A 14,252-nucleotide genomic window follows, 5' to 3' on the forward strand; every position below is an offset into this window, starting at 1 on the left:
AAGAGGCATAAAGCCTTTGCTTCTGTCAAAGCACCACTGTCTCGAATAATTTAGAAGCTCCCTGTTTCAGTGCACTGAGACTTCCCGAGCACAGGCAGATTTAAGACACCTTTAAATTTGTGCATGACTCCCAAGAATGTGTTTCTTAATACCACTGTAACTAGAGATGTATTTATAAAAGAGCAGCCAGAATCCAAAGCTCTGAATCAATGGCAGTCCCAAAAGGGATGCAGTCACAGTGCTGCCTCGTGCACACAGCCAATGGCCCGGGGTGCAAGGAGGGGCTCCACAGCCAAATTCGTAGAGTCCAGTTCACAAACACCAGTTCCACCAGTATGGAACCACAGCCCTGAGAAACTGCTGACTGGGAGGGCCGAATAATTGACAGCAGCCATATGTGCCTCAACTCCAATTAGGCAAATTTGAATAAGAAATCATTGCCACAGTATACGTAGGCTTGACAATTTTATATTTAAGCACTGGATTTCTCTTCTGCAGATAACATCGCTGTAGTAATAAGTGCAAGAACTTCCTCAAACAGGAGAACATCTTTAAAGTCTCTTTCCTTATTGAAGTAAGCAGGAATTATGAATATGCATGGAACATGTGTATACATATATACGATTTTTATACATAATCTTCCACATGACTCTCTTCTGTCCTGACATATTTTAAGTATGCTTAATTTGCAGTACATAATGGCAAGATATAACTAGGCAGAGAATGGACTGTAGGTTACATGGACCAGCAACTATCAGTGAGTATCCTGCATTCTGTGATGAATATGGCATCTAAGTTCAAGTGAATGATGAGATATTCAGATTATCATTGAAACTGAACTACCAGACTCTGCATTCCCTACACACAATCAAAAAATGTGTTTGTGTCACATATTTAATTAGCCTATAAATAAATGCTATTCCTAGAGGACAGCCCATTCAGATGTGTTTCTTCCTATTTCTTCCAGTTTGACTTCTCATACAGTTAAAGACTATTAGAGTAGTTTCCTGTAGTAGCTTATGCCCATGCTTTAATGACTACACCAACCAGAGTTCAGACAGACAGAGCTTTTATTTCAAAAACAAAGCTGAAAGAGCAGAGGAACTGCTGTGTGGGTCAGAGATCCATGCTGCCCTGTGCCCTGCTGTTCACACTGGAGAGCAAATGACAAGTCAGGAAAAATACCAAAAGCCTGAGCTTTTCAATCAGCCATGCAGAGATTTCTTCTCCATCACCTCCAGGCACCAAGGTTAGCAACACTAAAAATGTTCCTCATTTCTCTGCAAATCCCTTTATATCACTGACCTCCAGAACATCCTGTGACAGCGTGTCTCAGAATTGTGCATTTTGCTGGAAATAACATTTCTGGAAAGCTGCTGCCTGCTAACACCATTAGGACAAGCCTGCAGGTGCTCACAGAAGAGAGCCATTGCTCACAAGGTGCAGGGAGGAAAGGTCTGGGCCTTCAGTGTTGGAACCAAGCTGCAAATTAGGAACCCTCTGGGCTGCTTCATCCCTGCAAGAAAAGCAAGGATGCTGAATGGTGAGAGGGAAGAACCAGATTGCCATCTTTTAATTTCTGACATGATTTTCACTTGGAAGTAGACACAGAAGAGGAGCCTATATGGATTTTGTCAGCATTGCCATATGTAGACTGCCTAAAAATCTCCCAGGTGGCTCATGGATGGAGTGGAGCAGCTACCTGGCAGCAGCTACAAGCCACAGCTTACAAGTTCAAGCAGTGTGCCTCTTGGGGGTGTAGTGCCCTGTTTTATGTGCTTTATAAGTGTCTGGTTATCAGATGAAGCTGAGCACTCAATTTTCTGAGTGTCATCTACGGCATCTCCTCTGACAGCCAAGAATCAGTGTTTATTTTAAAAAGCAATCTAAATGAAAACAAGCAAACTTGCCTTTTTTTTTTTTTTTATGAGAGAAAAGATTCAAAAGGGAAAAGGCTGCAGTAAAAAACTGCTGTAATCATGTGGCAGGAGAAACAGCAATTCACCAAGAAACACAGATTTTGTTGATATAATCCTTTCCCCTATAAAAGTCATTGCTATATTGATTTTCTAAACATTTATCTGCTCTGTGCTGACAGATTTTTGTGTCAACACATTTTGCCTTGTAAATGGTCAGCCTGCTCTTTGAGATAGAGGATTTGGGATGTGCCTAATGTTGCTCTTCGTAAAACATCCAAGGACTCGTTAACCTATATGGAGACCTATATAAAAACCTATATAAAGCTATAAAGCAAGCAGTTGAACAAGTGTCTATGGTTTGTTTGCATGCACAAAGTGCTTGTGCAATCGTTCTTTTTCAAATAGCACGTAATTGTAAAATTAATAAACACACCAAGCATTAAACAAAGAACACTTCCTTGTGCCAAACAGAAAATCCATTATCTGCGGAGCTGTAGCTACGTGGGACAATATGGGAAAATAGGAATTCTTTACCTCTTCCGGCTTGCAAAAAAAAAGTTCTGTAATTATTTTACCTGTAATAAAATTCAGCCAAGCCCCAGCCTTGTGTTAACCCATCCAGTTGGAAATCTGCAATGCACTCATGGAAAACACCTCTTCCAGTCAGGCCGTTGTACACCACAGGGCAAGCTTGCTTGTCCAGCCTTGCAGAAACATCAAAGTGCTTGCCACCTTTCATAAATGCAAGAAAGGAAGAATGTTTCCAGACTCCAATTGTGTTTAATCTCAAAAATTCACAACATCTACTATTTTTGCATATAGATTTTTTCTTATGCTTTTCCAAAGAGCAGTAGTTTTCCTCTTTGCTTTGTAAATTGAAAAGGAACTTTGATCAAGGCATATTTTCAAATATATGTGTCACTTACCAGCAGTAAAACTGACTCTGTACTCATCCTTGATTACACCATCATCAGCCATTTCAGCCAGCGAGGCATTGGACCACTCAATCCCAGCCTTCTTCCCATCAGGGAAAAAGACATAACCTACAGTGAGGCTGAAGAGGAAAGAAATGGAGCAGAACAAAAGTTCAGCTAAAGCTCAAATGAATCAACATGCTGACTTTCCAGGGGAGCTCAGCTTTGAGTATAGCCTCCATTCCTGGCCAGCAGCATAAAAATGGTTGTATTGTGGGATCTTGCAAATGTTGAACAGGGGAGGCCATGGAAGTAGGAAAGAAGATGAGGATTGCAAGAAGGAAAAGCAGGTCATTTGGTCACACTTGGTCACAGAGCTGGAGTCAGAAATGAGAGGATCGAAGCTCCCCACCATTCAGAAACATAACATTAGGCTCAACAAGTGAGCAAGTGCTCAATTTCTACCTCTAAGTCCTCTAGACAGTAAGAAAGACAGCTGCAGCAGCCCAAAAGTAATTGAAAGGAAAGGAAGTAATTGGAGGTAAAAGCTGTCCTTATAACTAATTGCAGCTGGAAAATTGGACTGAGGGAGTGGAGAGCATGAAAAAGAGGGTGTGGATGGAAATCTGGCTAGGTGGGTTCAAAGCAAGAATGTGCACACAGCTGTCTTGCTGAGCAACTTCTGTCACTTTAGAGATGTGTGTTTTCATCAGGGCAAACTTCCTGGTTTACTTACTTCGTTGTGGTAGCAGGCATGTTTATAACTGTTAAATGTGCTGCAGTCCCATCCTGAAAGACAGGAATAAAAGAAAAGCAGTCTGATTGACACGAGTCGTATGCTGATTTGACCAAGAAGACCTAGAAGACATTGGATTCAAGTCAGGTTATGCAGCACACTATTACTTATTACTTCTAATTCTTCTCAGTCAGTTTTCTCTGTAAGTGTGGCTGCAAATGAAAGTCCAGGAATATAAACCAACTGAGGACAAATTAAGGACATTAAGGACAACTGAAAGTCCACAGAAAGCAGACATAAGAGAAGAAGGGAAACAATAACTGCAGAAACCTCAGCTTGCTGTGTTCAGAACTGCAGAGCCACCTCTCACAGTTGGCCCTTCTTTGACAAGATATCTCTTTTAACCTATATTATTCCACGCTTTAAAGCAGCATACAGGAAAAATGTTAAATAAGGAGGAACTAGATTCTCATGTTTTTATTCATTTCTATTCCATTCTTGAGTCTGAATCTCTTCATGCTCCACTTGGGCTGCTTGGAGGTAAATGAAAGCCCATGCTGCAGTTTTTTAAATGTACAGACATCGAGATGTGAGGACTCCAAATTTCAATCAGTGATTAACTTTAATTGTTTCTTAATAAACAGTTAGATGGCTTTTAATTAGGAGGGGTAGAGCAGCAGTTATTTTGAGTCCTGAATAACTATGAAGAAAAGGGAGAGGTTACTGACCGACTGTGCACATCACAGTGCAAAACCACAATCTTATTAAAAGGTACACAGGCATAAGTTAGATCCCAGCAGCAACTGGATCTGCACATATGTGGGAATTTCCAAGGTGTGTTTTTCTGCTGGCCTGCATGTGTCTGGGCAAGAATTTTTATTCTGCTTTCAGTCTCAACTCATGTAATGCTGAATATAACAGACATCTTTATGCCTTTTCAGAAGCAATCTGCTCAGGTTGCATGCCAGCCTGGAATGCCAGGGTTCAGAATTTCCCCAGGCTGTGCTCTCAGCAGCCACTCCTCCAGCACAACCACCATAGCAAAGCAGGGAATTAGAGCTGAGCATGGACAGAAATATTTGCTGACTGCTGTCATGAAGGCTTAAGATGCCTTCAAATATCTCAGGCTGTGAATCAGCATTGCATCACCTCCTCCGAGCTCTTGGGTATCTGCAGCAGGAGAAAATCTGTCCAGTAAAGCTGTCTAATTTTATCTTAAAAAGCCAAAACAAACAGTTTCAAGTTATCAAAACAATTTTTAGTTAAGCCAGTGTAGAAAAAAATATATATTAATTTTCAAACACATGGCTCAGCTTTTTGAGATCTGCACCCAACACTGACATGTGCTAATGATGGCAACATTTAGAATTTCTGATTGCACACTGTGAATGCTCCCAGCATGTTATGTCTGGATATTTAAATGTAACTGATAAATTCAGAAACATCAGTAGTGCCATGGTTAAGGAGCATACTGGCATGCTCATATCTACCTCAAAACGTGCCAAAATCATGACATAACGGTAGATCTCAGACCAGTTCCGGACACCTGCAAAACAGAACAAAATCATCCAATGTAAAGTACACTATGGCTGGAAAACATGAAGGAACAGTATCTGACTTGACATTGACTTCAGATACAGTAGTCCTGCAGTAACTGATACATGATGAGCACGTGCTGGGCTCCAGAACAGCCATGGAGTATCATAGAATCATAGAATGGCCCAGGTTGAAAAGGGCCATAATGATCATCTAGTTTCAACCCCTCTGGTATGTGCAGGGTCAAGGCCATCATAATTGAAAGAAAAGCAGAGTAACATGTCGAGTCAGACTGAGGAAAGGTTCATCTTGACCAAAACCAGGAAAATGTCTCAAAAGATAAAATTAAATTAACAGTTCTAAGTGTGTCAGCCCAGGAGGCTGAATGGGCCACATCCTCTCCATCACAAGTCTCTACAGTGAAATTACATCCCATGCCTCTCTTAAAGAGGAATGCTGTCACCTGGAGGAGCACCAGGCTTCAAGGAGGTGAGGAGATGGGATGAGTGGTTTGGAGTGACTTAATCCCTACTGGAGTCTACTGGAGGTGAACAAGGGGAAAATTTCTGCTGTTGTTACCGTAAGAGTGGCTCCGAACACCTTTGAGGGAAAGTTTGGTTTTCTCATGATTTTTTATTTCAATTTCTCCAACAGATTGGCCCCACTGCTCATGTCGGAAATGTTGTTCCCTTTGTCTGGAAGAAAGAAAAGCTCGAATCAACATTGGCAAAATCAACATGGCTTCTATTAGAGAAACCACAGTGCCAATCTGATGGATGCACATCCAAAAAATGAAGGTTTCAGAGCATCTAGATCACAGCTGTGTCAGATCCTACACGTCAGCAAACACTTTCAGATTTCCCAGCTATTGCTAAATGCGTGTTAGAACACACAGGCATACCCTTGCAGCAGTCTGTAGAGTAATATCTAACCCCAGAAGACATTATTCTTGCCTCTCACTTTTTGACCCTTTGGAAGAACTCGATGGTCCATGGTTCCTGGGCAAAAGCATGGGCAAATGTGCTGGGATGACTGTCATCACGGAAGCTGAACACTTCTGTAGAGTTCTCCCAACTAGGAAAAGAAGGGAAAAAGCAAAAGCTGTTATCAGCTTGCGGGTCACATTAGGCCAAGTTGTGCACTTTCTACTCCAGGGATGATCTTTGCACTGTATGGTGCTTGAAAATTTCTGATTTTTTCCATTTTTAATATGCTATTACTTTTCAAAAAAACAAACAAAAGGAAACAGAGAGTGAGTACCATACCCTGCAGAATGGCTTAACAAGGGTCAGCAGATTACCTAGGAAGGGAAGCTGGAAGGGCAGAGCCTCAAGTAAAAGGATGATGCTTTCTTTCATTCAGTCTATTCAGAGGTACAAATGCGGAATGATGCCAGAAATGCTGTGCTACTCCGACAGCAAATCATTTTTAATCAGGCAAACAGTCCATAAACCATTTGCACTGCTGGAAAGCAATGGCAGAATAAGAAAGCAGAGACAAGGATGGCATGAATTACTTTGGACACATGACCCTGTGAAAACAATAGCTATGGGAATAAGAGAAATAAAGCCACAAATATATATTTTCAAATAGAGATTGTGGGTTTGGGGTGGTTATCTTGCATACTATTTCCTAGTTGTATGAGCAGAGCTTTTATCCAAATACATGCTAGAATCATTCTATAACTGTTGCTTGGGTCTAGTTCCAACCCCCTGCTATGTGCAGAGTCACCAACCAGCAGCCCAGGCTGCCCAGAGCCACATCCAGCCTGGCCTTGAATGCCTGCAGGGATGGGGCATCCACAGCCTCCTTGTGCAGCCTGTTCCAGTGCATCACCACCCTCTGTGTGAAAAACTTCCTCCTAATATCCAACCTAAACCTCCCCCACCTCAGTTTAAGACCGTTCCTCCTTGTCCTATCAATATCTACCCTCATAAACAGCCATTCCCTCTTCAAGAAACAATGCCAGACAGAAGGACCAGTGTATTTTGAGACCATAGAACTAAATTCCTTTTAAAGCAGTTTCTCCAAAGACAAAAACACCAGACATAAAAGTCTTTGGTACGATAACTGCCTAAATAACAAATACTGAAGTTCTCACTATGCAGTCAGTTTGCTTTCATTTCCTCGAAGAACCAAATCTTTAACCACAAACCCACAATACAAACCAAAGCAAACTGAAATGCTCTTACTGAAAAGAGAATTTAACCGGTACAAGTTCTCCCTCTTCTTCACTCCACTGCTGTCGGTAGGGTCCTTTTCTATAAGAGAAAGCACCATAATTCTGTATAACTTCTAAACAGGTGACATTTTTTATGTATTTGAAAATGGAATCAACAGAAGACACTGCAGAAGAATGGTGTCATTGTGAGCTAAGGAAGGACAGTAATGCTCCATTGCAGTTAAGAAGCAGAGAATAGAACTGGATGTGGATCCTACCAGCTGTATTTTCAATGCATAGAAGGCAATGCATGCTATTGATACCAAGTAGCTTTTGGTTCAAGCCTGTTAATTAGTTTTCCAGGTAGTGTTCAAGAAGCGTTGGCCTCACGTGTATGAGCCCACAGTGCTGTAATACCTGAGGAATCCATTGAAGCTTATTTTCCAGCGTGCTTGGAGCTCTAAGTATTCAATAGTGAGCCCTCCTCCACTCCAAATCTCTTCAGATTCATCATTCACCATCATGTTTGGGTGCTGTGGGTACTAAAGAGACATTTCAGGAAAACATTTGTTTAACCCAATTCTGGAGGTGCAACACAGGTGAATTCCCACTGTGACAGCCCTCTGCAGGAGTAACATCAGATTGAATTGGCTTTTCAGCTCTGTCTGCTTTTTGGTAGCCACATACTGAAAAAGAAAAATTGCATCTAAAATATTGGAGTTTCAGATAGTTTGTTATTGCTTCAGATAATACAACTGAACTACTTGTGTGTAGGAAAACCACTGTAACAGCCCAGCTCATGCTTAGACCCAAGCCAATGTGAAGCTTTGGGGGGTAAAAGTTATTTTTAGGCTGACTATGATGAAACAGATGATTTTGTTTTAAACATGCTTTAGATTTTTAGTGCGTGCAAGTTCTCAAAGCTCATCAGCTGCTCTTTGAAAAATATGCCTTATTTCCTAAGGTTGTCAGCTTCCTGAAGGAGCTCTTATCCCTGCTGCTATAAGAAAGGGTACAGGGTATATAACTTGGCTGCAGTTGCAAATAATAAAGCCACAGCTACACAGTACTAAGAAATCTAATAATGCGCATCAATCTTCACTTCTGTGGTTTACTGTGAATAGGATGCTCCCTGGTCATGGCTACTTAGCAAAGCAAATTTGTGAATGTAAAAGTATTGGTAAGGTGCAAAGGGATTTAGGCCAGATCTTTTCTTTTCCTTCACCACAGAGTCAGCTACTGACAAAAAGAAAATCCACAAGTAAAATATTTGATTAATACTGTTTTCCTGTTAGGATGAATGAAGCAGATGTATATCTAACTCTTTAAGAGCCCTCCTTTCTCGTTGAAAGAGGCACCTCCACAACAGTTTTATAGCATTCACTCATTACATAAAGGGGAAAAAAAAAACAACCATAGCTGTACAGCACTGCTTATTAACCACATGCAGCACATTATCACAAAGACTGAATGCTCAAATACTTCCAAGAAGATTTACCAAGATATTTTTTTCGACAACATGTTATATTTAGTGCACTTACTGGGGAAAGAAAAAAAAAGCAGTGAATATCAGATACCTGCCCTGAAAATTACACACAAGAAGTAATCCACTGAATTCAGTGAAGTGAAATGCAATTTATCTACCGGAGCACCATTCTATTCCCCGTGCATGGATTGACTGCATTCAGTTCTGGAGCCTGATGGGATTCATGAACAGCTTTCTTTCCTTAATGTCTGTTGCCACTTATCTTAATGAGACATTGGAGAAGACAACAGGTCTCAAGGTTTGTTTTTCTGCCAGTGATTGTTGTGTTCACTGGAAGTGAATTCTAATGGGGTGTTTCAAGAAGACAAGATCATGCAACACATGTAACTGCCTTGTAGCAGCACTGGTGGTTTAGAATGTTAATCATAGAATCATAGAGCCACCAAGGTTGGAAAAGACCTCCAGGACCATCCAGCCCAACTGCCCACCTACCACCAACAGTTTCCACTTGTTTCTCAGCACAACATCAGTGAAGACACATGCATGGTGGTGATGGATTGACTGTTAGACTAGATGATCTTTATGATCTTTTCCAATCTTAATGGTTCTGTGATTAATTTTCACTTGGGTTCCTAGCATAGCAATAGGACGTAAGCACTGAATGTCCACCACTTACTTCAAACTCTCCTATTCCATCCACCCTCAGGAAGAGCCACATCTCACAGATGCCATTGGGACGCTTGGCAAGACGAGCAATCACAAAGCTCTTGTTGGTCTCTGCAAAGCCTGTGAAGTAAACTGAATCAAGTGCCTAGGGAAAAGGAAACAGATCTCGGCTCAGGCTGGAGGGGGAGAAAGAGAGCCATGCTTTGTTTTCCGTGTTTTTTCCTCAGGAACGGGACTTTACTTTCACTTTCTGTATCTAATACCACATTTTTCATTAGCTTAAAAGCATTGTTCCTTTCTCCTTTGCCCATGTACTTGTCAGAAAGAAGAGATGGAGCAGGTGATAAGCAAGTTTAACCAGGGACCGTAATTATTTTATGATACTCGTGCAAAGTGAGCTTCTTGCCATAAGAAACCCAGCACTTCACTGCCATGATTACCAAGTAATGGCACTGTTAACGTCTCAAGTCTCAAGAACGTTTAGGCACAGAAATCCACAACTCCACTTCTACCTGCGAGGTACAACCAGGTGACATGCCTATGTTGCCATCCCAGAGATGTGCGTAGGGGAGAAAAAGGGTGCAGGTCCAAGGTTGGGTAGTGAGTGAAGCCCAGCATTGGGATGCAGGGAAAGGAAGCTTCTGATGCAGGGGGATGCAAGGTGCTGGTGTGCAGGGGATGCAGAGGGGTGTGTGCCCTTGAGGGATGAGAGTCCCACACACAGCAGTCCTTGGGAGTGTGAATACAGGGGGAATGGTTATGCTAGATTAATGAGCAACCCAGAGGATGGAGGTCCTGGAGATGGCATGCACTGGGACATAGTGGGAATCCGAGGAGATGGGGGTCCTGGGGATGGCACTGCATTGGGATGCAGTGGGTCTTCCAGGGGATGGGGGTCCTGGGGTTGGAACACATTTGGGCAGAGTGCTGGGGAGATGGGGCTCCAGTCAAAAGAGTGCCATAGAGATGGGATGCCAAGGAGATGAGGATGCTAGGGAAAGGAGCGCCAGGGAGATAGGTGCCAGGCGAAGGAGTACCAGAGAAAAAGGTGCCAGGGAAACGGGACGCCAGAGAGATAGACGAGGTGCCGGGGAAGCGAGTCGCTCTGGGGCACATCAGGCCACTCACGTGGGGGTCGGGACTCAGCAGACGCGGCCTCCGGGGTTCCGCTGCTCCTCCGCAGGCAGCCCGCTGCTTCCAGGCGCCGTAGAGAAGCAAAAGACCTCCCAAGGCCCAGCGCTTCAGCGGGACCCAGGCACCGGGAGCAGCCGCCCGCCGCGCCCCGAGCAGCGCCAGCAGCGCGGCCGCCAGCAGCGCCAGCAGCGCCAGCATCGCGCAGCGGAGCGGAGCGCAGCGCGGGGCGCGGAACGGAGCTGCAGCCGCTTCGTAGCTGGGCCGATCGTTCCGGCGGTCGCCAAACTCCGCCTCGAAGCTGCTTAAGGGCTCGTCCTGTCTGCCGGCGCTCTGAGGTCACGCATAGAAGTTGCATTTGTTTATTGATGTATTTGTGAAGTGGTTACTGTTAGTATTACCGTTACTAACGTTATCGAAAGTTGCATTTGCTCGGTTTATTTACTTGTTCATTTATTATTGCCGTTACTATCCTTGTCATTCTCCTTATTTTCCCAAATAAAAATGATCTCAGCTCCCATTTTGCACAGCTGGATGGAACCAAAGAGAAGTTGAGGCACACCGCTGGTGTGGTGCAGGGGATGTGGCTTCTGTGGTTTCCTCCTTCCCAGGGCAATCTGTGGCTCTGAGCCTTAAACCTGAGGCTGCTCCCAGCTCCTTGGTTGGGATCTCAGTTCCTATTTTGATTTCTGGCTCTGTTTCATTCAGCTTCCAGCTTAAGTGGGTCCTTTGCTTCATCCCACTGCCAGCTGCAGCCAAAGGGGAGAGAAATGACTCAGCTGCACTCTTCATCCAAGCCATGAAGCAGAATCTCAGCAGGCGTCCTTTCAGCCACCTTGGTAGGTGCCATTTCTGGAAGCCTCACTTTCTGATGCCTGTTGGCTCACCACACAATAGACCTTTTTATTCCTCTGACAGTTAGCAAGCGTTTTGTCTCATTTCCCTACATTAGCTAAGATCCAGTCTGTCATCGTTAGGCTTAGGGTTGAGGTGTAGCTTGATCTTGCTTTGAAGAAAGGCAGGGCTCTCAGATTCCATGCTTTTTACGTTTAGTTTGGACTCCCTGTTAACTCTACAGACTTCTCAGTGCGTGTATATAGACTTCTATGTACTGGTGTGTGCATTTACTCTGCCTCAATGATTATCTGTCTGTCTATCTTTCAAAAGTATTGTCTTAGATGTTCATTTTATCCTCTTAAAAATCTCCCTTATTTGTACAATTTCCCTTTTCTGAGGCTGGACTGTATTGCCTTATTGCTGTCAATGGACATCAAAAGTAGACATGAAGGAGCTAAAAAGTAGAAGGCAGCAATGAGTTTCAAAAGTTTATTTCTGTAAGTCATCGTTGCTTGAATTAATACTCAAGGAGCAAGTGTTAAAGTTAACTACCTACGGTAGACAGAGAGCCAGAGAGACAAAAAGGTGATTTTCATATTTCAGATCATGCCATACAATGGCTAAAAACAGCCACAAGATAGATTATGTCACAATGTTATCACCGCACCTGCAGCAGAGCAGATAATGGCTCAGTACAGAGGTAGGTTGCATTGGAATGTGTTATGAAGAACAGCTTTTATTTTTAGCTCAAATTTAAAGAAAACATTGACACAAAGCAATACTCGGCAAGCAACAATCCACACAAGTGACAAATCTTTGGCACTTTACAAACATGCATAATTAAACCCTAAACAACACTTGTCTTGAGACTTGCCTATGGGAAATGACATATTCTGCTGAATTGTTTTTGCCTCATGCAATCTGTGAGCAGTTTTACTGTGCTTTGCCAAACCATTGGAGTCCTCATACAAATCATTTGAATGTCAGTATTTGCATTTCTGAGGGCAGGAACAACAGAGCATGCATATTTCATGTGTTCCTCTGATATCTGAAGTATCCCAAAACTCTCCCAGTTTAAACAGTGCATCAGTTAAGGTACTGCAGCCGTCTCTACGGAATCTGTAGCAGAGATAAGCTCCATTCCTTCCTACAAGGACAGGAAGCATGGAAACAATTTGCTTTGTGCAGCATTATTTTTCAACATTTCTTAGGTAATCTGTTGGAGGACTTGAATATATCTCTGACAAACAATTTATCTTGGCAGTATTGTTTGCTGGGGAGGTGGTTCCAAAACAGCAGGACTTGCAGAAGAACCGAAGTCCTGACATGTCTGGTAATGTTTTTAGCATGGCAAAAACAATGATTTGCCTATTAAAACAGATCTGTCCAAGCCCTGCACCACATGCTTAGCAAAAATGTGGGAAGTAAAACGTGCAGATGATTTGTTTGGTTTTGAGTTCAGGAGGAAATGAGAAACCTGCACAGTGCTAAAAATACAGAGAAGGAAACAAGGTGAATTTCAGACTGATTTGCTGCCTTGCCCTATCCAAGCTCTCTTGAACAGAAATCAAAGCTTACAAGAAGAAAAAAAAAAAAAAAAAAAGGCTCATGGTCTCATGGTCTCTAACCCTCTAAGAGCTGCAAATGAATCTAGATTTTCAGAACTACATCCACCAACACCAGCAAGAATCACATGTGTAGTGCAAGACCTGAATTTTGAGAAGTCTCTGGTCTGGGAGAAAACATCCTATTTTCAGCCTGTATTTATGTCACATGATATTATATGTAAGTATTATTTTTTTAGTTGCTAAACAACTGCTTTGTCTATATAATTTCTCCCTCTATTTTCACATATGGAGAGATGCATACTGCTTGCCAAGGTCAGCATGACTCCAACATGTTTTAAGATGCCCTCCAGCTGCCCTCCAGAAACAAGCGATGCACCATCCAGTGGACAAGAGCAGTTACACTGCAGTGGCAAATTATGAAATATCAGTTCCACTAATAAGGGAATTTAGAATGCATTTAGGATGACATGGAGAGAAAACAAAATGTTAGAGAGGTCACCTTCTATGATTTTCTGTGCACAGTTTTTTGTGTTTAGGCACTGGAATGGGCTCCCCAGGGAGGTGGTGGAGTCACCAACCCTGGAGGTGTTCAAAGAACGTTTGGATTTTGTGCTGAGGGATATGATTTACTGAGTACTATTGGTAATAGGTGGATGGTTGGACTGGATGATCTTGTAGGTCTTTTCTAACCTTGGTGTTTCTGTGATTCTGTGTGCTATCATTTGAATAGCAGAGTTGGGGATAGACAGTTCCACCCACTGTATGAAATCCATCTGTTGGGAAATAGAAGATTACATACAAAAGCAAGTCCTTCTGAAGTCTCCAATATTTTGGTGCAAAAGGAGAAGGAAATGGAAGAAAAGAAGCATAGAAACATGCACAGGCACACAGACAGCTGTATTATATTGCGTGTATCAGCACTTGCTGCCCATGTCCCACTAGATGGTGTTCATGCTACAAGAAAAATAAGATGGAAAAGTGTGTTTGAGCTGTCATAATGCCACCCTTAGGCTTCTTCTTAATGTGCTTTAAATACTCCCTTGTCTCACACAGTGCTAGGTTAGCTGCTTTGTACCTCATTGTCAGAGGCAGATTACAAAGGGGTTTCAAGGGCTTCAAAGGGGCAGAAGATGTGCTCACAGAAACACTCCTGGCCCAGCTGCCTGGGGTTGGGGAGGCAGTGGCAGGTTAGCAGGCTGTGGCAGAGCTGTGCCCGGGTGTCCCAGGGCCATAGAAGCACAGCAGCTCAGGCTTCTCTACCTGAGTTGCCTTGTGCATCTTCGCTCTGTAACCTTCGA

At 42.9% G+C, this 14,252-nt stretch overlaps 1 protein-coding gene across 1 annotated transcript; it reads right to left on the reverse strand.

Moving 5' to 3' along the window:
* Positions 1–1,052: 1,052 nt before the first annotated feature.
* Positions 1,053–14,232, reverse strand: LOC122183382. Its single transcript, XM_042877275.1, has 12 exons — positions 14,215–14,232; positions 10,547–10,882; positions 9,429–9,563; positions 7,684–7,808; positions 7,298–7,366; positions 6,066–6,179; positions 5,685–5,800; positions 5,060–5,115; positions 3,570–3,622; positions 2,846–2,973; positions 2,495–2,651; positions 1,053–1,516 (listed from the first exon to the last, which is right to left on the reverse strand). Exons 1-12 carry the CDS (start codon positions 14,230–14,232, stop codon positions 1,414–1,416), a joined length of 1,410 nt encoding a protein of 469 aa, XP_042733209.1. The 3' UTR covers positions 1,053–1,413.
* Positions 14,233–14,252: the final 20 nt, after the last annotated feature.

This window comes from Lagopus leucura, unplaced genomic scaffold (assembly GCF_019238085.1).
Source record: "Lagopus leucura isolate 7727_CA_CO unplaced genomic scaffold, USGS_WTPT01 Super-Scaffold_100017, whole genome shotgun sequence".
Lineage (NCBI taxonomy): Eukaryota > Metazoa > Chordata > Aves > Galliformes > Phasianidae > Lagopus > Lagopus leucura.